The following is a 25,276-nucleotide window of genomic DNA, read 5'->3' as shown; positions in this document are numbered from 1 at the left end:
CCACTGAGGGAGGCCAGGGATCGAACCCACGTCCTCATGGATACCAGTTGGGTTCCACTGAGCCATGATGGGAACGCCTGTTTCCATATGTTTTAGTAGATAGTTTTTTTATATTTTAACAGAGTAGTGGTTAAGCTTACAATTCATATCCTACTTTTTTCACTTAATAATATGTGTGAAAAGTTTTCCATTTTTATAACCGTCTCCATCTCGAACTTGAACATTGGTTATTATTTCTTTTTTCTTTTACTGTATTCTGTAATTAATATTTTTATGCACGATATTAAAAATTAGTAGGTGACTATCCTTAGAGATTTCCGGAGGTCAAATTATGTGATCAAAGGTAACAGGACCTGTTTTTCCAACACTGTCACCCACCCAGTTAGGCATGTTCTGAGCCTTTGGAGACCTCTGCTCTATCTCCCTCCACATTTTGTCACCATGTCAGTCAGTTGTTACAATGTATCCCCGCCCCCAATTCTTACCTTCCTGTTGGTTTTGTAAATCATTATATCTGAGAGAGTTGTTTTTCTGGCCTTGTTCTCTCTTATGATCATCTTTGATATTCTGGGAATGTTTTTTAAGGAAGTAATCCTAAATATGCCCTGATGTGTGTATTTATTCTTATTCTATTTTTGTACCTATTCTATACTAATTTCTCTTACAACGAGATCTAAAAAGATCAGGGGAGTTCCCGTCGTGGCGCAGTGGTTAATGAATCCGACTAGGAACCATGAGGTTGCGGGTTCGGTCCCTGTGCTTGCTCAGTGGGTTAACGATCCGGCGTTGCCGTGAGCTGTGGTGTAGGTTGCAGACGCGGCTCGGTTCTGATGTTGCTGTGGCTGTGGTGTAGACCAGCAGCCGTAGCTCTGATTTGACCCCTAGCCTGAGAACTTCCATATGCTGCAGGTGCAGCCCTAAAAAAAAAAAAAAAAAAGGTCAGGAACAAGAGCTCATTTTGAAAGCAGTAAGCATCATGCCTCAGAGTCCCCTTTCCCATGCTGTGCCCCTCAACGCACAGTTCCCACCCACTCTGCTACGCTCTCTGCTGAGGGGTGAGGGTGGTCGTGGGTTCTTTGGGTGATAATTAAAGCTGTCTTCCCTGTGGTCCTGATTTTCCATTTAGATCTTCTTGTTTGTTTGTTTTTTTTTTTTTTTGGCCACACTGCAGCATTTGGAGTCCCCAGGCCAGGGATCAGATTCGAGCCATAGTTGTGGTAATGTATTGCCAGATCCTTAACCCACTATGCCAGGCCAGGGATTGAGCCTGCGTCCTGGCCCTCCATCAATGCTGCTGATCCTGTTGTGCCACAGCGCAGGGAACTCCTGTTACAGCTTCTTCAGAGATAGTGTTCAGAACAGAAAGTACCTTCTTTGGATAGGTTAAATATGCACTGATTTTTATGTTTCCTCAGCCTTTTCTTGTGCACCCATGAGATCTGTAGCTTTTTTTGTGTGTGTTTGTTTGTTTGTTTGTTTTTTAGGGCTTCACCCTCAGCATGCGGAAGTTCCCGGGCTTGGGGTCAAATCGGAGTTACAGCGGCCGGCCTACGCCACAGCCATAGCCACAGCCACCCAGGATCTGAGCCTAGTCTGTGACCTACACCACAGCTCATGGCAACGCTGGATCCTTAACCCATTGAGCAAGGCCAGGGATCAAACCTGAGTCCTAATGGATACTAGACCGGTTCCTTTCTGCTGTGCCACAATGGGAACTCCCAAGATCTGTAGCTTTGGATTTCATATGTATGTGTATTTAAGACAGCATCCTGATGCTCTGTGAGCATTCATACAAATGTGTATTTCCATTTTTTAAGTTTTATAATTTTTGGTTTAAATGGGGAATTAACTGTGTCAGTCAAGACTGGAGAATTTTATTTATTTATTTATTTATTTTGTCTTTTTGCCATTTCTTGGGCCACAGGTTCCCGGCTAGGGGTCAAATCGGAGCTGTAGTCACCAGCCTATGCCAGAGCCATAGCAGTGTGGGATCTGAGCCATGTCTGCAGCTTCTAGCATAGGTCCCGGCAATGCCGGATCCTTAACCCGTTGAGCAAGGCCAGGAATCGAACCCGCAACCTCAAGGTTCCTAGTTGGATTCGTTAACCACTGAGCAACGACAGGAACTCCTATTTATTTATTTATTTTTTATGAAACAAATTTTTTGGCCCCGCCTGTGGCATGTGGAAGTTCCCTGGGCCAGGGATCGAACCCTCACCCCAGCAGCAACCCAAGTTGCCATGGTGACAACACCGGATCCCTGAACCACTGAGCCACATGGGAACTCCAAGACTGGAGAATTTCAAATGGTGGGAGGGTACTTCTGTGTCTTCTTCATTCTGTGTCTTCTTCCCACAGTGGGGAGCAGACTGGCTGTGCTGTCGTCCTCTTCCTGGTGGGGCTCATCTCCTGCAGACACTGGGGCTCTAGCCTGTGTGACTGAGCTGTCTCTCCGCTACCCCAAGAACCATCCCCTTTGGTTCCATCCTCTGCTTTCTCCTGTACTGAAAGCCCACCTTCCTCAGCGCCCCTTTGTTCTCCTAGCACTTTCTCTAGTCCTTCACACTAAGCAGTATTGGGGCTATGAGCCCCTTTTAAGCCCTGTCTTGGCTCCCAGAGAGTTTGCAGACCCCTCACAGGGACTCCCCAGAGTGAGAACCTGAGTCCTGGCCACCCTGTTCTCTCGCTGTGAGACTTTCTTCTTGAAGTTCCCCTCCAGGTGTTCCTGAGAAGGTACTGGGGGGGAGCCCCCTCCCCCAGAGAACCTAGTGTCTGACATGGGGTGCAGGCTCCACAAGTTCACACTTGGTGGACGGGCATGTCAGCAGTGGATGGGGCACAGATGTTTATGAGAAATGCTGCCTTGTGAGGGCTGTGGGGGTTCTGATGTGGTGATGGAGTGATTGTGGCTCGAGGGCCGTGGCTGAGCACCTGCATTTGGAAGGAGTCACTCACTGCCTTCTGGGCGCTGTCCCTCCCCTGGGAGAGACAGGCAGACAGCCCTGCTGCGTGCAGGAGAATGGAGGAGCGCCGCTGGGCTAGGGAAGGCCTTCTGGGAGGAAACATGCCAGCGCCAAGTTCAGATCCTGCTGGCCTTGAGCAAGTGGTTGGTAGTTACCTGGTTGGGACCCCCACCCCCACCCCCGGTTCCTGCCAGGTTGTTTCCTGGCCCTGGGCATGGCGGTGACCTGGGCCCGGTCCCTCTTGTATGCTGAAAGAGATGGTCTCCGGTACCACCTTGTACATGGCTCGGTGAGAGTAAGACAGTCATTTGTATCAGATGCCAGTGGGAACATCCTTCAGAGCATCTGTCCAGTGCTGCTAAGGGGAGATCAGATGCTTATGTTTGCCTTTAAGTAACTTGATTTAACTTTGATTTTTCAGGAGAACATTAAGTTGGATAAAAAGGAGGGCGATAATGCACCATGGCAGCGGCCCTCAGAATGTCCAGCACCAACTGCAGAGGTCCAGGGCCTTCGCCAGCAGCGAAGGAGAAGAGCAGCCGGCCCACCCAAACCCACCCCAGTCCCCCGCCACGCCCTTTGCGCCATCGGCCAGCCCATCGGCACCCCAGTCCCCTGGTTACCCAGTTCAGCAGCTGATGAGCCGGAGTCCCGTGGCTGGGCAGAACGTGAACATTGCCCTTCAGAATGTGGGGCCTGTGGTGGGAGGAAACCCTCAGATCACGCTGGCCCCTCTGCCGCTCCCCAGCCCCACATCTCCAGGCTTTCAGTTCAGCACTCAGCAGAGGCGGTTTGAGCATGGGTCTCCATCGTACATCCAGGTCACCTCGCCGCTGTCCCAACAGGTGCAGACTCAGAGCCCCACCCAGCCCAGTCCTGGGCCAGGGCCAGGTCTACAGAGCGTGCGGGCGGGCGCCCCCGGCCCCGGCCTGGGCCTCTGCAGTAGCAGTCCCACTGGCGGCTTTGTGGACGCTAGTGTGCTGGTGAGGCAGATCAGCCTCAGCCCGTCCAGTGGCAGCCACTTTGTGTTCCAGGAGGGCTCGGGCCTGGCACAGATGGCCCAGGGGGGCCAGGTTCAGCTGCAGCACGCGGGGGCTCCCATTGCTGTTCGAGAACGGAGACTCTCACAGCCCCACGCACAGTCTGGGGGCACCGTCCACCACCTGGGACCTCAGAGCCCTGCAGGCGGGGCCGGGCTGCAGCCCCTGTCCAGCCCTGGCCACATCACCACAACAAGCCTGCCGCCCCAGATCAGCAGCATCATCCAGGGGCAGCTGATCCAGCAGCAGCAGGTGCTGCAGGGACCACCGCTGACCAGACCTCTGCTCCCTGGAGTCGGGGTCGGTGTCGGGGGGGCTTCAGCATTTGGGATGACGTCCCCACCGCCCCCTACCAGCCCTTCTAGGACTGCAGTGCCCCCTGGCCTGTCCAGCCTTCCTCTCACGTCTGCGGGGAGTGCGGGGGTGAGAAAGGCTCCCAGGAAGTTGGAGGAGATCCCCCCAGCCTCCCAGGAGCTGGCTCAGATGCGGAAACAGTGCCTGGACTATCACTACAGAGAGATGGAGGCGCTGAAGGAGGCCTTCAAGGAGTATTTGATCGAACTGTTCTTCTTGCAACACCTTCAAGGGAACATGATGGATTTCCTAGCTTTTAAGAAGAAACATTATGCCCCGTTACAAGCTTATCTTAGGCAGAATGATTTGGACCTTGAGGAAGAGGAGGAGGAGGAGGAGGAGGAAGAGAAGTCTGAGGTTATCAATGATGAGGTGAGAAGCAACAGTTTAATAAATAGCGGGCCGTGCTATGTGGATTTGAGTCTAGGCAACCGTAAAGAAAAAATAGCTTGTAAGCCTGGGGTGGTTCTAAGATGCAGTTTCCTAAGAATTTGATCCTGGAATAGAAGCGAAAGTGGGTCTGCTTTCTCCTTCATGGAGGGGAAGAGCTGCTCTGGTGGGAGCATGGTGCAGAGTGGTGCTGTGAGTAATGCTGCTTCATTTAGAACAGGGGTGCTTATCTAGTTGGGGAAACTAACCTGGTGAGGCCTAGCTGTCCCTTCCCTATGCCTCTGCTGGCTGTGTGGGGATTGGCCGACCCTGAAGGGCTGCAGAAACCAAAGGCATGGACGCCTTTCTGCTGTTCCCCAGGTTTTACATTTTACTTATGTAGGCCCGCCCATTAAAAACATCGGGAACGTCATTTTTAAAGAAGGAATTTGAACCACTACTTGTTATTTATATGAGACATAATTATAGGTCACTGGATAGATTTGTAAATATGGTTATTATGGCAAAAAACTGAATTTTTTTTCAATCTTCAGATAATAGTTTTAGATTTGAGATGATATAGTCAACTCACACTTTTGCAGATACCTACTCAATGTAGACTCTTTAGATAGTGAAATTTTTGGGTTCCTGGAATGGGTGCTTAATAAACCCCCTACTGAGATTTCTCCATACCTAGTGATTCCTAAGATCCTTTTATTTGTACTTTGTAAAAAGGAAGCTGATCAGATAGGGTGGCAGTGAGGTGCACTGTGACTCACTGTATTTGTTCCTTTGTGTTGTGTTCCGTACACTGTGTTGGTGGAGCTTACCTTGTTTTTTGATATAGCTAAAATACTGTAAATCTTTGTCAGCTCTTCTGCAAAGAAATCAGCCTTTGGTGAACAAAAGCTGGTCTCTTTGCTCATCTCCTCATTGATATTTACTATGTGTGGCTTTGCCATTTGGTGTTTTCTTTAACACCCTTTCCAGGATGAACCATTTTTATTTTCTAAAAGGTTTATCTGATTTTTTTTTTTTGAGGATTTCACCTCTCTTGCCATAAAGTAGTGAAAATCAGTTCTTTTTATGTTTGTACACCAATGTTGTCTGCAGATTCAGTCCCCTTTAATCTGTCATTGCCATTCTGACCTACACGTAAAAGCCCAGGTTGTAGCCTGTCGTGCAAACTGCCCATGAAGTTGTTAGGCCTTTGCTACCTGAAGACTGTCTGCCATTCCCATTTTTAAAGTTTGAAGTTGCAGAATCTAAGGATATTGCACTTGTGACTTAAATTGGAGTTTCTGCAAGATTTGCAGTTGAGTTAAAAGAGTATTACATTGTGGATCTGTCATAAATCAGTTCAGTGTCCTTTTGCAGGATTTGATGCAAAAACATTCCATTTTTAAACATCAGACATCAGTGAGCTATCAGCAGTAAAATTCTAACAAAATTTTGAGCAGTCTTAAAAATTATGTTGCCTTTTTTTCTCAAAATATTTCCTCTCAGGTAAAGGTTGTGACAGGAAAGGATGGGCAGACTGGTACTCCTGTTGCTATAGCAACCCAGCTTCCTGCAAATGTTTCTGCTGCTTTTTCATCCCAGCAGCAACCATTTCAGGTACTTTTCGATGGTTCTAAAATGTAGTCTCATCCGAAACTTTTCCTTCATCCAGATATTTTAACCTTCAATTACTATTTGCTCTTTAGCATTTTTTCCAGAGCCCATTCCTTATTTTAAAAAAGTAAAAAAGTCTTCCTGCATATAAAATTATAAAACTAAATTGCATGAGTAAATGACAACACAGATCTTAATGCATTATTTTTTGTGTGTATTGACCTGTAACGCAGTAGTAGCTTCAGCATGCATGTCATCTAATACTTACAGTCCTGTTGAATGTGTGCTCAGGGTTCCTTGTGTGCTGTGTTTTAAATGTTGGTTCTTTCTTGTGTCTTCTATCTGTATTTTTGAGAACAGTGCAAAACAGAACAACAGGAAAAGATTAAACAGATGATAACTCGATATTTTCTGTAGCTAGAAGAAACACTGAAGTGAAACGCACCTCTGAAGTATCAGGACCTTCGGCTTCTCAGTGGATGTTAATTGGATGCAAACTGATTATTTTTAATTTATTGAAAATCACATCACTTAGTGTCGCATTAATAAATGCCAGGAACCTAAAAGTACAGGTCAGGTTCTAGTCATTTTGGAATAGCTTGTGCTGGGTTCTAAAAGCAGTTTAATCTGTGGTTATATGTTTTTTAAACTTTTTAAATTTTGACATAATTTTAGATCTATGCGAAAGTTACAATAACTGTACGAAGAACTCCCCCTACATCCTTGACCCAAATTCACCAGTTGTTAACTTTTTGCCCCGTTTGCATTATTTTCATTCTCTCTCTCTTATATGTACACACATATGTATTTCCCCCTGAACTGTGTGAGAGTAAATTGCAAACAGCCTATCATGCATTTGTATCCCTAAGTGTGTCAGCACATAGTATCAGGTAAGAGTGTTATCTGACCTAACCACAGTATGACAATCCCTGAAATTTTATGATAATTTTTACTATGACTAAGCCAAAGCTCATATGCAAATTTTGTCTCTTGTTCCAGTGATGTCCTTTTTTTTTTTGCCACACCTGCAGCATGTGGAAGTTCCTGGGCCAGGGATTGAACCCGTGTCATAGCACTGACCTGAGCTATTGCAGGGACAACACTGGGCCGTAAGAGAACAACTCCGGTGATGTCCTTTGTAGTTGTTTTCCCCTGGTCTGGGATCACACACTGTGTTGAGTTGTCATGCCTCTCTGGTCTTCTTTAATCTGGGCCCAGCTCCTTACTCTTTCATGACCTCCATGTTTATGAGAAGTGCAGGCCAGTTACTTTGTAAAATGTTCTTTGATATGGGCCACTAGTTCCATCATCTATGGATGAGTCTTTCCAGAGTTAGTTGTCACATTCAGTACTGCAAAGTGGATTTTCTAACTCCATCATTCATTCTACATTCATAAGCTGACATTCTGTTTGATGAGCTTTCTTTTTTCTTCTGTTCATATAATCAAAGGTGGGTTCTTATTTTAATCAGTGGGTTATAATATCATTAACAGTATTTGTTTATTTAAACTTGTTTGTTTATTTAATTCAGTAAAAATTCAGTTTTGGTTTATAGTCTGTGAGATCTGTCAAATGCATAGAGTTGTGTAACCACCCCCACACAAGAAACAGGGTTTTGTCACCTGCCCCCCTAAAATGTTCCTCATGCTACATCTCTGTTGTCAAACTCTCTCCCTCCCTTAACCTTTGTTCTCCATCTCTATGATTTTTGCCCTTTCCAGAATAAAATAGAAATGGAATCATACAGTATAGTATGCTGCCTTTTCATTCTGGCTTCTTTCAGTTGGCATAATGCCTTTGAGAGTCATCCACATTGTTGAATATACCAATTGTTTCTTTTTTTTTGCTGAGTGGTATTCCACCATATGAATATTCCCTAGTTTGTTTGTCCATTCACCTTTTGCAGGACGTTGGTTTATTTCCAGTTTTTGACATATCTTGGAGACAGATTGCTGGGTTGTTAATAAGTATGTGTTCAGTTTTATATGAAATTGCCAAAGTTTTCCCCCATTTCGCATTCCCTCCTGTTGTTCTGCATCCTCCCCACTACTTGTTCTTGTCAATTTTCTCTTGTAGTTATTCTGATATGTATGCAGTGGTTCCAATTTGTGTATCTCTGAAGACTAATGATGTTGAACATCTTTTCATGTGTTCCTTTGCCATTTGTATATCATCTTTGGTGAAGTATCTGTTCGTTTCTTTCCCCCAGTTTTTTTCATTTGGTCATTTGCTTTATTGTTGGATTTGAGAATTCCTATGTAATTTGGATATAAGTTTGTCAGATAGGAATTTGCAGATATTTTTCTCTCATTTTGTGGCTTATCTTTTTTTCCTTTTATACTGGTTTTTTTTTGTTTTGTTTTTATAGTTTTTTTGTTTTTTTTTTTTGATTTTTAGGGCCACAACATTGGCATATGGAAATTCCCAGGCTAGGGGTCACATCAGAGCTACAGTTGCTGGCCTATGCTGCAGCCACAGCAACACAGGATCTGAGCCACATCCTCGACATACACCGCAGCTCAAGGCAACGACAGATCTAACCCAGTGAGCAAGGCCGGGAATTGAACCCAAAACCTCATGGTTACTAGTCAGATTTGTTTACACTGGGCCATAATGGGAACTTCTTTTTTTTTTTTTAAGCACAAAGCAATAGTTTTGAATTTAGATGTCTATTTTATCTTTTTTTTTTTTTTTTTTTCTTTTCTGGATTGTGCTTTTGACATATATATTTGAGAATGCTTTGCTCAACTCAAGGTCACAAAAATTTCCTCTTATGTTTTGTTCTAGAATTGTATAGTTTTGTTTTGTTTTTTGGTTTTTGCTTGTTTGTTTTGCCTTTTAGGGCCGCAGGTACAGCATGTAGAAATTCCCAGTCTAGGAGTTGAATTGGAGTTACAGCTACTGGCCTATGTGACAGCCACAGCAACTCAAGATCCAAGCTGGATCTGCGACTTACACCACAGCTTATGGCAATGCTGGATCCTTAACCTACTGAGCGAGGCCAGGGATCAAACCCGCACTCTCATGGATGCTAGTCGGATTCATTTCCACTGTGCCACAATGGGAACTCCCAAGAATTGTATAGTTTTTGTTTTGCATTTAGGTCTGTGATCCACTTTAAGTGAAGGTTTGCATAACATGCAAGCATAAGTAGAGATTAATTTCTTTGCATGTCAATAGCAGTTAGTTGAGCACCATTTCTTAAAAAAACTGTCTTGAATCTGCAAATTGACTTTTTTGCATCTTTGCAAAAATCAGATAGTCCTATCTTTATGGGTCTGTTGGTAGGCTCTCTTCTCCTGAATTGACCTACATGTCTATTTTTTTTTGCTATGCTACACTGTCTTATTACTGTAGCCTTGCAGTAAGTCCTGAAATCAGTTAATGTGGGTTCTTCAGCTTTGTTCTTTTTCAAAATTGTTTCTGTCATTCTGGTTTCTTTCACTTTACATACACATTTTAGAATCAAAATGTCAGTATCTGTAGAACATCATGCTAGGATTTTGACTGGGATTGCCTTAACTCTGTGAACCTATTTGGGGTAGAGTAATATCTTGATGATGTTGAGTCTTCTAGTCCAGGAATATGTATATTTCTTCATTTATTTTGTCTTTTTTTATTTCTTTCATCAATATTTTGTAGTGTTCAGCATGCAAATTTTGTACATACTTTGTTGGGCTTATATCCAAATAGTCCAATTTTTCTGTGGTACTATAGATGTTACTTGAATTTATTTATTTATTTTTTGCTTTTTAGGTCTGTACCCACAGCATATGGAGGTTCCCAGACTAGGGGTCAAATTGGAGCTACAGCTGCCGGCCTACGCTACAGCCGCAGCAATGCAGGATCTGAGTGTTGGAGCTGCAGCTGCCAGCCTACACTACAGCTCACGGCAATGCTGGATCCCTAACCCACTGACTGAGGCAGGGATCAACCTCATGGTTTCTAGTCGATTCGTTTCCACTGTGCTACAGTGGGAACTCCAGATGTTAATTGAATTAAAAAAATTTTTTCAAGTATATGGGAGTACAGTTGATTAGGCAACCTTGCTAAACTCAGTTATAGGAGCTTTTTTTTAATGTATTGATTTCTTAGGGTTTCCTACCTGGAGAACCATGTCTGCAAAGAAAGCCAGATTTATATTTCTGTTTTATGTCTTTTTTTCTTGCCTTATTGCATTGGCATGGACTTCCGCTGTGAGCTGAATAATAGTGAGAACAAACATTGTTAACTTGTTTTAGGTCTTAGGGAGAAAACGTTTACTCTTTCACCATTAACTATGATTTAGCTATAGATTTGGTAGATGTCCTTTATAAGGCAGGTTAAGGAAATTCCCTTATTCCTAGTCTTTATCATGAATGGATGTTGAATTTTTTTCAAATGCTGTTTTTGTATCTAGTCACATTATCATGTAATTTTTTTGGGGGGGGTCTGTAAAAAAGGTAAATTATATTACAGTATAACTTATAAGCAGAAAACACACAGATTTTAAGTGTTAGAGTTTGTTGAGTTTGATAAGTACTCCTATAACCCATACACTTCCAGATTTCCCATTGTGGCTTCAGCAGTAACAAACCTGATTAGTATCCATGAGGATGCGGGTTCAATCCCTTCAGTGGGTTAAAAGATCTGATGTTGCCTCGAGCTGCTGTGTAGGTTGCAGATGTAGCTCAAGTCTGGTGCTGTGGCTGTGGTGTAGGCTTGCAGTGGCATCTCCAATTCGACCCCTAGCCTGGGAGCTTCCATTTGCCGAGGGTGCAGTCCTAAAAGGATTAAAAAAAAGAAAAAGTCCGGTTCCATCAGGTCTTCTTGTGCTTCTGCCATTCATCCACTGCTCAGCCCCCTGCCCCATTGTTTTACTGTTTATTCTACCATGACTTTATTTTAATGTGCAGATTATCTATAATTTGACCAACTAGACCCCTTTCAAGCTGGCTCTGGTATACTTTTGACACATCCCTGTCACCCTGAGCACTTCCTTACCTCTTGGCACAAAATGTTTAAAATTTATTTTGCATGTTACTTGGTTTGGCCCAGGAATTGGTCCTTTCTCCAAGGAGCCTGGTTCCTTTTGGTGGGGAATAATTCATGGTGCTCCTTGTAATAAATTTGATACAATTGAAGGTAAGATTTCCTAAATTGGAAATTGTCAGAAAATTTATTAGTGGACATCTTTCCCATTAATGCTTAGAGAAATGTAATACATCAGTGCATTTATAGGCCACACTGATAAATATTTGGATAAGAACGCTGGGACAGTGGAAAGCAAGGAGTGCCTATAAACTTCAGTGTCCAATCTCACAATGACACAGATTAAACCCTCTGATTTACTATCACACTCACTAGATTGCCAAAAATTAAATTGGACAGAATCTGTAAATGTAGATTCTCATCCACTAAAGTGAGCCCAGGTAAGCCCTTTGTCGTCCCCCCCCCCAACCGACATGCTCTAAAGGTACTTCCATATGTGTGCCAGGGAACACATCCAGAAATGTTCCTCGCAGCCTTGTTTGTAATAGCCCCAAACTAGAGAGAAGCAAGATGTCCACCAGCAGCAGAACAGATCCATGGGTCATGCCCATTCATACAGAGGAATGCTGCTAAGAGTAATCGGTAGTGAGAATGAGCGAACCAGTCACAACATTCATCAGTGCTGTTGGGTCTCAGTGGAGCCCTGTGGAACTGAAGGGGTCATGGGAGAGCACAGGTGCAGCATCCCTTCAGTTCAGGTTCACTGGGAGGCAGAACCAAACACACAGCCTAGGTGATGACTCCAGGGGAAGATGTTCATACGCAGTTCAAGCGGTGAGGATGCCTTCACAGTGCTCAGGGTTTTCAGGGCATATGCAGCAGATTATTCCTAAGCCTTGTGATGAGTAAATGGGTGTTTGCTTTGCTGTTACTTTTTAAACTTAAAAAGTTTTTCTACTTCTCAGGATTTTATTTTATTTATTTTACTTTATTTTAGGGCTATATCTACAGCATATGGAAGTTCCCAGGCTAGGCGTCGAATTGGAGCTGTAGCTGCCAGCCTACACCACAGCCATGGCAATACAGGGTCCAAGCCTCATCTGTGACCTACACCACAGCTCATGGCAATACTGGATCTTTTAACCCACTGAGTGAGGCCAGGGATCAAACCCATATCCTTATGGATACTAGTTGTGTTCGTAACCTGCTGAGCCGCAAGGGAAACTCCTCTCAGTATTTTATTATGAAAAATTTCAAACAGAGAGAAGTTGAACAGTGTATAGTCAATACCTATATCCTACTATTTAAATTCTATGATTAATTTTACTATGCCTTTAAAATTCTATAATATAACATATCTAAGAGACTAAAAGAGGAAAACCGAAGTGTCTCCATTCTGAATTATAGATCTTTGAGTTAAATACTAGTGACTCTCTAAGGAGACAAGAAAATGGAGAGTCTGTCAGGAGAGAGTTGGAAAACACATCCTTTGTTTTTCTTTGGAAAAAAAAAATCCTCAGTATGAGTTTTATTATTTAAAGTCAGTTGTAGAATTTTTATATTGATCGTAGAAATAAATTCAGAATTCTTTGTATTACATATATTAATTTGTCTGCTTCCAAAAGATTTTGAGGTAGTATTGAGTTCAGAGGTATTGTGCATAAAATAATATACATACACACATACATTCACATTTTTTCTTATAAAAAGAACCATTCTAAGTAGATAGTATCTTTCAGTGATTTTTCTGTTAAAGAAAATGAATAATCATCCATAACTCCATCATCCTGATACAGAAATTTTTTATGTATTATATATATATACAGGTTGACACAGTATATTTATATTTTTTTGTTATTTCATTGAACAAATACTCCTTATGTTGTATTCAATTTCAGTAATTCTTATTTTAGTAGCTTCTGATAGTCTATAGTCCATCATTTTGAGGAACTATAATTCATTAAACCATTTTTCTAATTTTAGGTTATATCTATTTTGTTTAGAAAAAATTCTTATGAGCAGCATTGGCGAATCCATAGTCTTGAGTGTTCTTACAGTGCTTGTTACTTTGTTTTAGCTACAGGTGCTGCTGGAAATATATAAGTGGTCCCAGTTTTATCTCCTTGTTAGCACTGATAAACATTCTAAAAAGAGTTTAAGGAGTTCCTGTCATAGCTCAGTGGTTAACGAATCCGACTAGCAACCATGAGGCTACAGGTTCGATCTCTGGCCTTGCTCAGTGGGTTAAGGATCCGGCATTGCTGTGAGCTGTGGTGTGGGTTGCAGATGCGACTTGGATCCCGCGTTGCTGTGGCTGTGGTATAGACTGGCAGCTACAGCTCCGATTAGACCTTTAGCCTGGGAACCTCCATATGCCATGGGAGCGGCCCCAGAAAAAGGCAAAAAGCCAAAAAATAAATAAATAAAAAGAGTTTAAGGCATATTATCAGGGTGAATTTTGTTATTTGCAGCCAATTATATAATTTTTATAATAAACTACTCTGTTGCAAATTAAACTCTAGAAGTAAAACCAGGGTTCTCAGTGTGAGCACATATTTATTTCTGTCTGCTTCAAAACAAGGTTTTGAGACGTTACTCCAGATTGCAGTTATTGGGTACAGAGTAGTTTTTATTACAATTTAGATCTTAAAAACACCCTAATTGGAGATTGATTTTTCAGAGATTGTAGTGTTAAAGGAAATGAATAATTATAGTTCTGTAACCCTACCTCAAGTATTGATTTTTTTTTAATTTTTACATATGTGTATTGTTAAGTTTATAGGTATGAAGTGGAGGCTTAACTTGGTTTAATAGGCATGCTTGTAAAAAGAAAGTATGAGTGATTTTTTTGTTTGTGTTTTCCTCTCATCCTACCCAAGATTAATCTTGGGGAGACTTCTTTTGGAATCTTGAATTGAGAGACCACTGGTCATCGAGTCCAAAGTCCTGTCCACTTACTAGTAATAGCCTTGGAGGTACTCAAGAAGGTCATCTCATTGACCGTGTCCTCCCCTTTCAGTACCTAGGCACCCAGCCTTGTAGACACCACAGTTCCATTTAGTTTACATTTGTTTGTTTAAATTGGATAGACGTTTACCCCTTGGTAACAACCATCTACAGCTTTTGGTCTCAATTTCTTTCTCCAGAGGAACGTAAGTCTGCTCCTCTTTCTGATGGCAAACATTCCCCAGTTCCTTCAACTATTATTCCCCCCACCATAAGTGTTTTTTTTTTTTTATTTTTAAAAAATTTTTAATTGAAGTATAGTTGATTTACAACTATTCTTTTTCTTGGTGTAGTTTCTCAGCTCCTGATAAATTACATTGTCTTATATGGAAAAGTCTGTTTCAATGTTGTCTTTCTTAAAGTGGGCACCAAACATTCAGTTCCCATTACGGGTATCTCTTTTCTCTGAGAATTTTTCTTTCTTTTTTATTGTTTTCAAGAGTTCTAGTACATGATTGCTAATGAAAGTCAAATTTGTATTTTAAAGACAGCAGTATCTTTCCCATTAAAATATTCGAGAATGGAGTTCCCTTTGTGGCTTAGCAGTTAACAAATCTGACTAGCATCCATGAGGATTCAAGTTCCATCCCTGGTCTCGCTCAGTGGATCTGCCATTGCCATGAGCTGTGTTGTAGGTTGCAGATGTGGCTCTGATCTGGTGTTGCTGTGGCTGTGGCATAGGCCGGTTGCTGCAGCTCCAGTTCCACCTCTAGCCTGGCAACTTCCATATATGCTGCATGTGCAGCCCTAAAAAGCAAATAATAATAATAATAATAAAATAAATAACTCAAGAAAAGAAGATAAAACTAAAAATCGTCTGGAAACCAAGAGTCAATGGCAATCAGGAGTTGGGAAGAGAGAAGTTCTCCTTTCCTGTCAATATCTTTGATGACATAGTGATGCTGTTTTAATGAAGTCCCATTTATCAGGTTTTTTTTCCCCATGGATATCCAGTCTTCTAGCATCATTTGGTTGAAAGGACCTTATATTTTCTTTAGGTTGCTTGGGAGTCTATAGGAACTGCTGAGTCTCTCTGGGCTCCGTTCTTATCTGCCGTCCATCCTTAGGCAGTGAGGTGCTGTCCTGATGTCTGAGCCCTGTGTTGGGTCTTGAAGTTCAGTCTTCCTCTGGTTCTTCTCTCAAGAATCTGTTTTCATTTCATGGACCTCTGCATCCCCTCTCTGCGGCTCATCTATGCAATGAATTTTTAAATTTCAGATACTTTATTTTTTAGTTCTAGAATCTCCACTTGGTTCTTTTTCATTTTATTTTTTTTTATTGAAGTATAATTGATTTGCAGTATTTCAGGCATACGGCAACATGATTCAGTTACACATACATGTATATATGGATTCTTTTTCAGATTGGTTACCTTTTTTTAATAGTCTCTCTTTTTTTCTGTCAGGATGTCCTGTTGTCCTTCATTACAGTATGCTTTTATGTCCTTGGGCATACTTATCAACACCGAGGTCAAATCCCTGCTGTATGGGGGGTGTCTTGGGGTTGGTGTTCATTGGTGTTCTGAGTATGGCTCCTATCTCTCTGTGTTTTAGAGTCATTCCAAATTGGCTTTTGGGTATCCTGAGTGGTAGGCTTTAGAGACTCAGAGCTCTGTCACAGCCTTCTGAAGAGTATTGATGGGTGTGTGTTCACATTTAGTTAATGTGATTGGATGGAAATCCCATCCCCTGAGATCTCAGTGTGGCAGTGCTGGCCTGAGCCAGGAGGCTAAGCGTGTGTGAGGTTTAGGAGGCAGCCAGAAGTTAAGGAGCGTGCTTGAGGCCTCCCCTCTTCACCATCTCCTGCTGTGGTCTCCTGCTCTTGGTCCTAGTGGTCTTTAAGCCAGTGAGGTCCTCTGTCTCAGAATCTGAGACTGGAGCCAGCCCTTGTACCAAATGCCATGAAACCAGAAATCTCCCCTAGTTCCCATTCCCTTCTTGCAAGTATCCAGTCCCATCCTTCTCATATTTTTTATATTTTCATCTGGAGTCTGTGTTTATCTGATATGTGTTTGGTCCAGCAGTAGGTACTTGGCCATTACTGGACACAGCACCCTGTATCATTTTTTTTTTTTAATTTAAAAAAACCAACAACCTTTTTTTTTTTTTTGTCTTTTTAGGGCCGCACCCACAGCATATAGAGGTTCCTAGGCTAGAGGTCAAATTGGAGCTGTAGCCACCAGCCTACACCACAGCCACAGCAACGCCAGATCTGAGCCATGTCTGTGACCTACACCACAGCTCACGGCAACGCCAGATCCTTGACCCACTGAGCAAGGCCAGGGATCGAACCCGCAACCTCATGGTTCCTAGTCGGATTCATTAACCACCGAGCCACGACGGAAACTCCCAACAACGCTTTTTTTAATTATGAAAATAATACATGTTCATTGTGAAACATTTGGAAAATTTAGGAAAGTGCACACACACACACACACACACACACACACACACACAAATTGTAAATTGATTGTATTTGTCCCAAGATAAAACCACAATTCATATAGTTTGTTTTTCAAATCATCCTTTTCTTTCCTCTTCCTTCCCTCCCTCTCTCTTTGTCCATTTCTCCCTCCCTCTCTTCCCTCCTCCCCCCATCTTTGTCAAATGTAAAGGGGAGTGGGGGTGGGGGTGCTTACTTTCCCTTTTAATTTTTCTGAGGCCTTCCCCATGTGAGGCAGTAACCCGAAGCATGGCTGGTACTGGGGGTGTACTGTCTGTTCCTGGGGCTGCAAGGGTCAACAGCTGCTCTCACAGGCAGTTACTTTGTTTAGACATCTGTAACTTTTGCATTTAAAATGCTCTCTAGGTAGAGTGGATATAATTGAATTATTTTAAAAAAATTAGTAGCTGGCAGTTGTTAAATGTCATTCTTAGCATTCAGTGTCCCTGCAGGGGTAGTGCAGAGATGTCAGAGGTGTAGGGCACCCAGACCCAGCTAGTTTCTGTCTGTGCCAGTAGCTTTCATTTAAACATTTTAAATAACCTGTATATATTTCACATAGTTATATATCAAGTGGGGTGCTGAGTGCAAAAATACCATTTTGAGGTTAGATTGTTAATTAGAGTTTTAAGTGTCATTTTCCATTAGGAAGCAATTTCCGCCTTTCTTATCATTCAGTTTTTGTGTTTTGGGTGGGATAAGTGATGATAGGCAGTGTGACTGATCAGGGTGACTGGGCTGTAGTCCTAGATCTGAAACTAATGTTTCCTGCAGTAGCTTCTGCTGCCATTCTTTGCAAAGCCAGCTCGTTTCTAAAGGACTCTGGATTTGCATTGATCTGAAATTCCATTTAAAGCCAGAGTGCAAGTCCTTTTTAATCCTCCAGAGGTAAGTTAGAAATTTATTTGTTATACTATATTGGGTAGATAAACATTTCTCTTTTTTAAAAGGAGTGAAGTCAGTTTTGGGATAATTATGCTAGCTTTAGTTTATATTCATTCTTGTAATGCACTTAAATTACCAAAATCTTAGTTTTTCTTTTTTCTTTTTTTTCAGCAGCAAGCCCTTGCAGGGACCCTGGTGGCAGGGGCTGGAAGTACAGTAGAAACGGACCCCTTTAAGAGGCAGCAGGCGGGACCCCCGGCAGGTATGTCACAGCTCACAGCTCAGGTCCCTCAGGAGCCAGCTAGGGCCTTAGTTTGGGAGTTCCAATGTAGTAGGCACCTGTTTCTAAAGCACGGCCCCTAAAGAACTTAGTTGTGGTGAGTTTCTACTTTGAAAATTAAATTTTATTTTGGTGCTAATCAGCTAAACAAAATATTTACGTGAATGTTTATGTGTACTGAGGTTAGAAGTTTGTTAGTGGAATATGCCTATTCCACTTTGATTTTCTGTGGGCATCGTAGGCTCTTTAGTCCTCATGACATGATTAAGTGTAAAACCACCTGCTTTTTCAAGTTGTCATTCATTTTTCAAACTGAATTTTTTTCTCCATGGCAACTTAATACTCATTTGTATAAAAGATTCTAACAGTTCAGAAAGGTGTAATTTAAGTCTACTCCTGATTTGGTGTTACTTCCCCACTCCCTAGCCACAGAGGTAGCTGTGTTTGTTTGTTTTCACAGGCGTTCTTTTGTCCACACACAGGCATTGTTATAGATGTGTCATTCTGAAAAAAGTCAGATGTGATCCCATATACACTGTTGTGTATCAGCCGAACATGCCGTCTTTGCCAGCCATGGGCGTCATTCTTCTTGATGGCTGCAAAATATTCCATTGCATGGGTACTTCCTTCTTTATTCACCAGACCTGTGCTAGCGTTCATTTGTTAGTATCACCTTTTTACTGTTATAATCAACAGGATTGAACATTTAGTTTCATTATTTTTTTCTACGTGTTTGTCCATATAGTTAAAAGAGCTCCTAGGAAAGAAATTTCTAGATCAAAGTGTATACATAGTTAAGTATTGATGATGCTAAATTACCCTCCAAAAGGATAGGGCCAGTTTTCACTCCTATTCACAATTTTTTGTTTTCTTAAATTTTGGTGATTTATTTAAGTATGATAAACCTTTTAATTTTTGTTGATCCAATGGGTGAAAAATTAAATCTTTTGTTTTGATGTGGATTTCTTTAGTTTTGATAAGGTGACAGTATCTCTTTATGTTTTTAACCATTTGTGAATGTGTCCCTCTGCTAGCTGTTTATGTTCTTTGCCCATTTTGTCTGTCTGGATGTTGATCCTTTTCATATTAATTTGTAAGAGCTTTCTGAATGTTGAATAAGTCTTTTGCCCGTTGTGTATGTTGCAAGTATTGTCTCCTAGGTTGTCGCTTGTTCTATGCCTTTTTATGATGCTTTTTCTTTTATTTACAAATTTTTAACAGAAAGAAATTATATTTATCAACTTTATCTTTTATGGCTTCTACATTTTGGTGCATGCATAGAAAGGCCTCTCTGTTCAAAGATGATAAAAGAAAACACACGTGTTTTTTCTACTACTTTTGTGGTTTTATTTTTACATCAAACTGCACCTTTTCTGAAAATTATTCTAGAGCAGTCTAAGAGACCTCGACTTGAAGTGGGTCACCAAGGGGTAGTTTTCCAGCACCCAGGGGTGAATACAGGAGTTCCTCTTCAGCAGTTAATGCCGACAGTTCAAGGTAAGACCCAGCACCAGAACCAGCTCTCCTAGCTCAGAAAGAGGGAGTGCAGAGAGGGCTTGAGAAGCAACAGCAGACCAAAACGTGTGTAGTCCAGTAGCAGATTCCAGGTGGTCTCCACAGTTGGGATGTTCCTCTGAGTCCCACTTAACACGGTGTGAAGAAACCACCAGAGACCAGTTCTTGCCACGTTAGTGGAGCCACACGTCCCACTGTCCTCACCCTCTCTCCAGTTTTCATGCCTGTGTTTTTTCTCACTGCTGCTGTGGTAGGGACCCTGCAGTTATTCAATGCCTGTTCTGCTTGGTGCTAACTTGCAAAGGCCAGGCGCCTTTCCTTCTTTTTTGTGTGCTCATTTATAACATTAGATCTAATACAAATTTGCCACCAGTTAAATTTCCTGTTTGAGTGTGTGGTGTTCTAAGTGAGGGGGTCTATGACAGCTTGGAGCCCCAGAGTCAGTGCCGGGGGGGTCTCTCCTCTTTTGCAGGAGGAATGCCTCCCGCCCCTCAGGCTGCTCAGCTCGCGGGACAGAAGCAAAGCCAGCAACAGTATGACCCCTCCACGGGGCCTCCGGTGCAGAATGCCGCCAGCTTGCACACGCCTCCGCCACAGCTCCCCGGCAGGCTGCCCGCAGCCGGCCTCCCCACCGTGCCCCTGCCGCCGGCGCTGCAGTTCTCCCAGCAGCCTCAGATGGTAGAGCCACAGCCCCAGCTCCAGATCCCGGTGAAGACGCAGCAGCCGAATGCCCCCGTCCCCGCGCCCCCACCCAGCCAGCTCCCTGCTCCTCCTCCACAGCCCACGCCGCCGGCCCTCCACGTCCCAATGCCCGGGAAGGCACAGATGCAGGCCCCACCGCTCTCAGCTCAGCCGCAGGTACTCTGGGCACCTGCTGAGCCCTTGGCCAGGAGTGGGTGTTTGTGTGACAGGACATGCACTGTTTAATAACTTATAGTCCCTGCAGTTTAATCTCCTACTGAGGAAGACTTCATTAATTCAGTGGTTGCAACAGAATTTCATTTGGCTCTGTCATCGTAGTTATTGTTATTAAAATGTCAGGAAGTGACAGAATTCTTATTGCTGCTCTCAGTACAGGACACCATGTCCCTTGTCCCACCTGACGTGCCTAGTTATGCGAGGTCACGGGAACAAGGCTGGGAGGGTGGTGGGGCTTGCTCCAGCTCCTGACTTTCCACCAGGCTCCCTCCATGGGTGTCCTCTCCTCTCTGGACACTTGGCTGTGCAAACGTGGGCGAGGCATTACTCCCCAGGCCCGCTAGACATTTCCTATGTTTACAGGGCCCCTCTTCCTCCACTAAGTAACTTCACCCAGATGCCTTTTTGTAATGTGTACAGTAAACTGTGTGGGTCCCTATCAAGTGGTGCATCCATAATGAGTCAAGCATCCCTGAAGCTTGGGTCTGGGGCACCGAAGGGTGAGAGGCAGTGTTTTCAGAGGCTCATCTTGTGGTCAGCCGCTTAGGAAAACCTCTCCTTAGCTTCCCCTCTCCCTCTTAACAGGGAGATTTCATAGCTAGACTTTGAGTTCAAGGTCTTCTGGTGATTGGAGAAGTGTTCTCTTCTGTAACAGTGAAATAGACATGTACCTTTCATGCACTTCCTGCCAGGTGTAAGGTGCCGTGACAGGCACGTCCCTGAGAATTATTTCAGTCTGTCTCCCTGGCAGCCGAAGTGGTAGAATCTTTATTACCCCATTAGCTATGAAAAGATGGAGGCCAGAGGGACCAAATAACTTGGCAAGATCAAACGGCCAGTGTTGCGGGGCTTGGTTCTGGGGCCTTTTGTACAGCTCTGTGTACCCCTACCTTAAGAAGGAGTGCTCTTGCCTTCCGGGACTCTGAGCCTCGCTCGCCTAAGGTGTTCATGGCTGTGCGTCGCGCTGTTCTGAGCACTGTCTTGAGCCTGGTACTGACTTTAAGCAGCACTGATGTTTCTCTTGGGTTGTTTCCTGCCTTCGTTGACAGTGTGAGCTGTGGGGTGTGGCATTCCTGTCCTTCCAGGTTGGGTGGAGCCAGCAGACTTGTGTAAGGGTCACACAGAGGGAGCATAACAGCCTTGGAGGCTTTGCAGGCTGTGAGCTTTCCGTTGAGTCACTCAGCTCTCCCATTGAAGGTGAAAGCAGCCCCAGAGCCCACAGAGGAGTGGCTGTGGCTGGTAGAACTTTCTGAAAGTGTGTGGCTGCCCACAGTTTACCCACCCCTGGGGTGGAGGAAGCTTCCTTGGCTGTAGAGACAGAAGCCAGGCCGTGAGATGCACGTCCTCAGCTGTGCTGTCCTCTCCACTTTACAGATGCGTCTTGCGTCTCTGCTCACCCCGCTCAGTGGTGGCAGTGCCTCAGCTTCCCTGTGCTCACACCTCCACTTTTCCAATACCCTTCCTGTGTGCATTTGACTTCATCTCCTTTGGGGTTGTGTGGGGGGTGTTCACAAGCTTTGCTCTTGGGTCGGTGCAGAGGAGACTCTCTGACCTTACGTGACCTGCAGAGGGTCACACAGGGCTTGTATTTGCCCTTCAGAGAAAAGGTACAAGGTGAGCATTTGGTATTTTTCAATTAAGAGGAAGCTTATGTAACTGAAAATTCTGAAAAATTATTTGAAAAAAAAGAAAAAGCTGGAAAAAAGCAAAGAAAGAAAAGCTTACATGACATTTGTGAAAGTACCATTTATAGTGAGCTCTTAACGTGGTTTTGTGGACCCACAGGGCTTCTTATTTTCTGTGGACTGGGTTAGTTTGTGTGTGTCTGTGGTTTGCGGATGGGGTTCATTTGTTGGCCTGCATTGCCCAGGGGTCGGGGGGCACTTGGTATCTCTGGCCATTGGATTCAGGGAGCAGCACTGAGGTCCTGTCTCTCCCTGCTAGACGGTGGCATCATCGAGACCACCTGTGGACCCCGCCCAGCCCTGTCCTCGGCCCCCGCCGTCCTCTTCTACCTCATCCATTGCTCCTGCGAGTGGCTCAGGCCCGGGACCTTCACCGGCACGGGCCTCCCCAGTGAACAGACCCTCCTTGGCCACCACCAAGTCACTGTCTCCAGTCACCTCCCGCTCCCCTGGGGCGGCTGTGTCGGCACTGCCAAAACCACAGAGCCCGGCTCAGAATACTGCCCCACCCCAGGACAGTTCTCAGGATAAGCTGGCAGAACAAATAGCACTGGTAAGTGCACTTAAAAATTTTTTAAGTGCCCGAGAAGATTATGTGGTATGTCCCGACTTGTAAAATGCATTTGATTTTAATTTCTAAGGGGGCAATAGTTTAATTTTTTTTTTTTTTTTTTAGGGCCTTACCTGCAGCCTCTGGAAGTTTCCAGGCTAGGGGTTGAATCGGAGCTGTAGCTGCCGGCCTACGCCACAGCAATAGCAACAGCAACAGCAACGTGGGACCTACACCAGAGCTCACGGCAATGCCAGATCCCTGACCCACTGAGCGAGGCCAGGGATTGAACCTACATCCTCATGGATACTAGTTGGATTCCCCTGGAGAACGCCTGGAGTTCCCTTTGTGTCTTAGTGGTAACAAACCCAACCAGTATCCATGAGAATGTGGGTTTGATCCCTGGCCTTGCTCAGTGGGTTAAGGATCTGGCATTGCTGTGGCTGTGGTGTAGACAAGCAGCTGCAGCTCCAATTTGACACCTCACCTGGGAACTTCCATTTGCCAAGGATGCGGCCCTAAAAAGACAAAACCAAACCAAAACCAAAAAAAACCCTGAGCACATGATAGTAAGGATGATTGAATGTGGCTTGTGATCAGTAGAAAACAAGATTAAAACCAGGTGGAGTTGTGGCGCAGTGGGTTAAAGATTCAGCATTGTCACTGCTGTGGCTCAGGTTAGATCCCTGGCCCTGGGAACTTGCCCATGCTGGCGTGGCCAGAAAGAAGAAAGTTAAAACCACGAGGCTTGACGTGTTCTGCTGGGAGTAGACTTGTGCGTGGAATGTCTTTTCTGGGCTGATTCCAGCACTGGGGCTGCTCTTACTGCAGCCACAGTGGGGAAGGAGGGGGGCAGGTGTGTGGTGCAGGCTGACAGCTCAGAGCCCACTCAGGCCAGCACAGGTCTCAGCCTGCACTTAGTGCTGACTGTTTGTTGGGTGACTAAGTAAGCAGTTGTTTTGTTCATCTTTGTTAGGGGAATTAAACATAAAATAGGTAGGGTGTCATAAACCCAGCGTTCCCTATCACCTGTTGTAACACGGTGGTCAGTGCGTGGCCAGCCTTGTTTGATCTCTTCCCTTCTCAGTGGTGTTGATGCAGATTCCAGGCTTGTGTTGCCTCCTCTGAGTGCTCTGCTGTGGATGTTGGTCTGGGAGCTCTGTCCAGTATTTCCAGGATGGGGCAGGACTGCAGCTTCAGCTGTTCCCAGGACTCCTCCTGGTTGCACGTCCATGCCTCTGGCCTCTTGTAGAGCTGTTTTTGTTTTCGTTTTGTTTTTGGCCGCCCTGTGGCACATGAGCTCCTGGGCCAGGGATCAGATCCAAGCTGCAGCTTGGATCCAGCCGTTGCTGTAAACTGTGGCAACAGCTGGATCCTTAACCCACTGTGCCGGGTCCAACACTCCCAAGACACTGCCAATCCCTGTTGCCCCACAGCAGGAGCTCCTCATAGAGCTGTTTCTGATCTTGGTGTCCAGCTCTTTCTTTGTTGCTGAGACTCACACATAGTAGGTTTTCATGGATCGGGGTGTGAATTGATGGGAGGCCCCTCAGTTGTGTGCTGGACGCCCTCCATCCCCATACTCCTTGCAGGAAAACCAGATCCATCAACGAATAGCTGATTTAAGGAAGGAAGGCCTGTGGTCTCTCAGGCGGCTGCCGAAACTGCAGGAGGCCCCACGGCCCAAATCGCATTGGGACTACCTGCTGGAGGAGATGCAGTGGATGGCCACGGACTTTGCCCAGGAGAGGAGGTGGAAGGTGGCCGCTGCCAAGAAGGTGGGTGTGAGTCACAGGCCTCCCCTGTTCTCAGTGACCACTGGGTGGTGTTAAGAGACTTAAAATGCTCCATATGGCAGGTCTCCCAGCCCCACTCTTTAAAGGCATTCCTGACTCATGGGGTAGAAGAATGCTTTGCTGTTGTTCAGAGGTGACTGCTGTGAGATTGATTTCTGAGGGGTGTCTTTGTGCTCTGGCGTCCCCTGCTGCAGGTCTGTCCTGGGGTTTAGGTTCCTTTTCTAGCCAGTTTCTCCTGGCAGTGGGCCTGAGGATGCCTGCAGCCTCCAGATCAGGTCAGCTGGTGGGCAGCCCAGGCACCTGTCCCCAGCACCCTCCAGCTGCCCACTGCCAGCCTGCTCCGTGCTGTCTCGTCTTCCAGTCCAGCTTCTCTCTATTCTGGCTTAGAATTTACTTCCTGTCTGTCCCCAAAGCAGGCACCTGGGGAGACACTCTCCGACATGTTCCTTCTGGTACTGGTGACATAGAAAGTGACAGATTTCTAGAAATCATGGGTCCCAGAGTGCGGAGCAGCTGTTTTGTGTACATGTGCAGAGCTCCAGGCCCTGCTTCTTCTCTCTACATCACTGGCCTGGTTGCCATCCATCCTGTGTGCCTGGCCTGTCCTCCTCCCTTCCCTCGCTTTCCCCACCTAGTTTTGGTAGAGAAAAGCTGAGACTGGCGGTGGGGGTTAACAGCGGGGTCTCAGTATAAAGGCCTTAAATCAGATTCTTTGTTCTTTCAGAAAAAACCCAGATTGCTCCTTAAGCATTTCCTTTTTTATAAAGGTAGATGGTCCTGAGCATGTGGATGCAGGGCTGGACAGGGCAGTGGGTGGGGGACAAGGTGGGTGGATGGGCACTGAAGAGTAGGACTGAAAGGGAGCGTATGGTGAGCTGTGGCCGCCTG

At 44.6% G+C, this 25,276-nt stretch overlaps 1 protein-coding gene across 19 annotated transcripts in view; it reads left to right on the top strand.

Annotated features, from left to right (window-relative positions):
• Window positions 1–25,276, top strand: part of EP400 (E1A binding protein p400) — a 109,379-nt gene that overhangs the window by 8,695 nt on the left and 75,408 nt on the right. For 6 of the 19 annotated variants that reach the window (XM_021073845.1, XM_021073848.1, XM_005670519.3 and 3 more), the window contains 7 exons: window positions 3,385–4,729; window positions 6,233–6,343; window positions 17,816–17,906; window positions 19,314–19,421; window positions 19,912–20,297; window positions 22,302–22,595; window positions 24,185–24,370. In XM_021073845.1, coding sequence (XP_020929504.1) covers window positions 3,419–4,729; window positions 6,233–6,343; window positions 17,816–17,906; window positions 19,314–19,421; window positions 19,912–20,297; window positions 22,302–22,595; window positions 24,185–24,370 — 2,487 coding nt within the window. In that variant the 5' untranslated portion in view covers window positions 3,385–3,418. The remainder of the gene's footprint in view (window positions 1–3,384; window positions 4,730–6,232; window positions 6,344–17,815; window positions 17,907–19,313; window positions 19,422–19,911; window positions 20,298–22,301; window positions 22,596–24,184; window positions 24,371–25,276) is intronic. The other 13 variants (XM_005670521.3, XM_013982742.2, XM_005670517.3 and 10 more) reach the window with 6 other exon arrangements.

Source organism: Sus scrofa, chromosome 14 (genome assembly GCF_000003025.6).
Source record: "Sus scrofa isolate TJ Tabasco breed Duroc chromosome 14, Sscrofa11.1, whole genome shotgun sequence".
In the NCBI taxonomy this organism is placed as follows: domain Eukaryota; kingdom Metazoa; phylum Chordata; class Mammalia; order Artiodactyla; family Suidae; genus Sus; species Sus scrofa.
The sequence above is the reverse complement of the archived record's forward strand: the minus strand, read 5'-3'. Positions and strand labels throughout refer to the sequence as shown.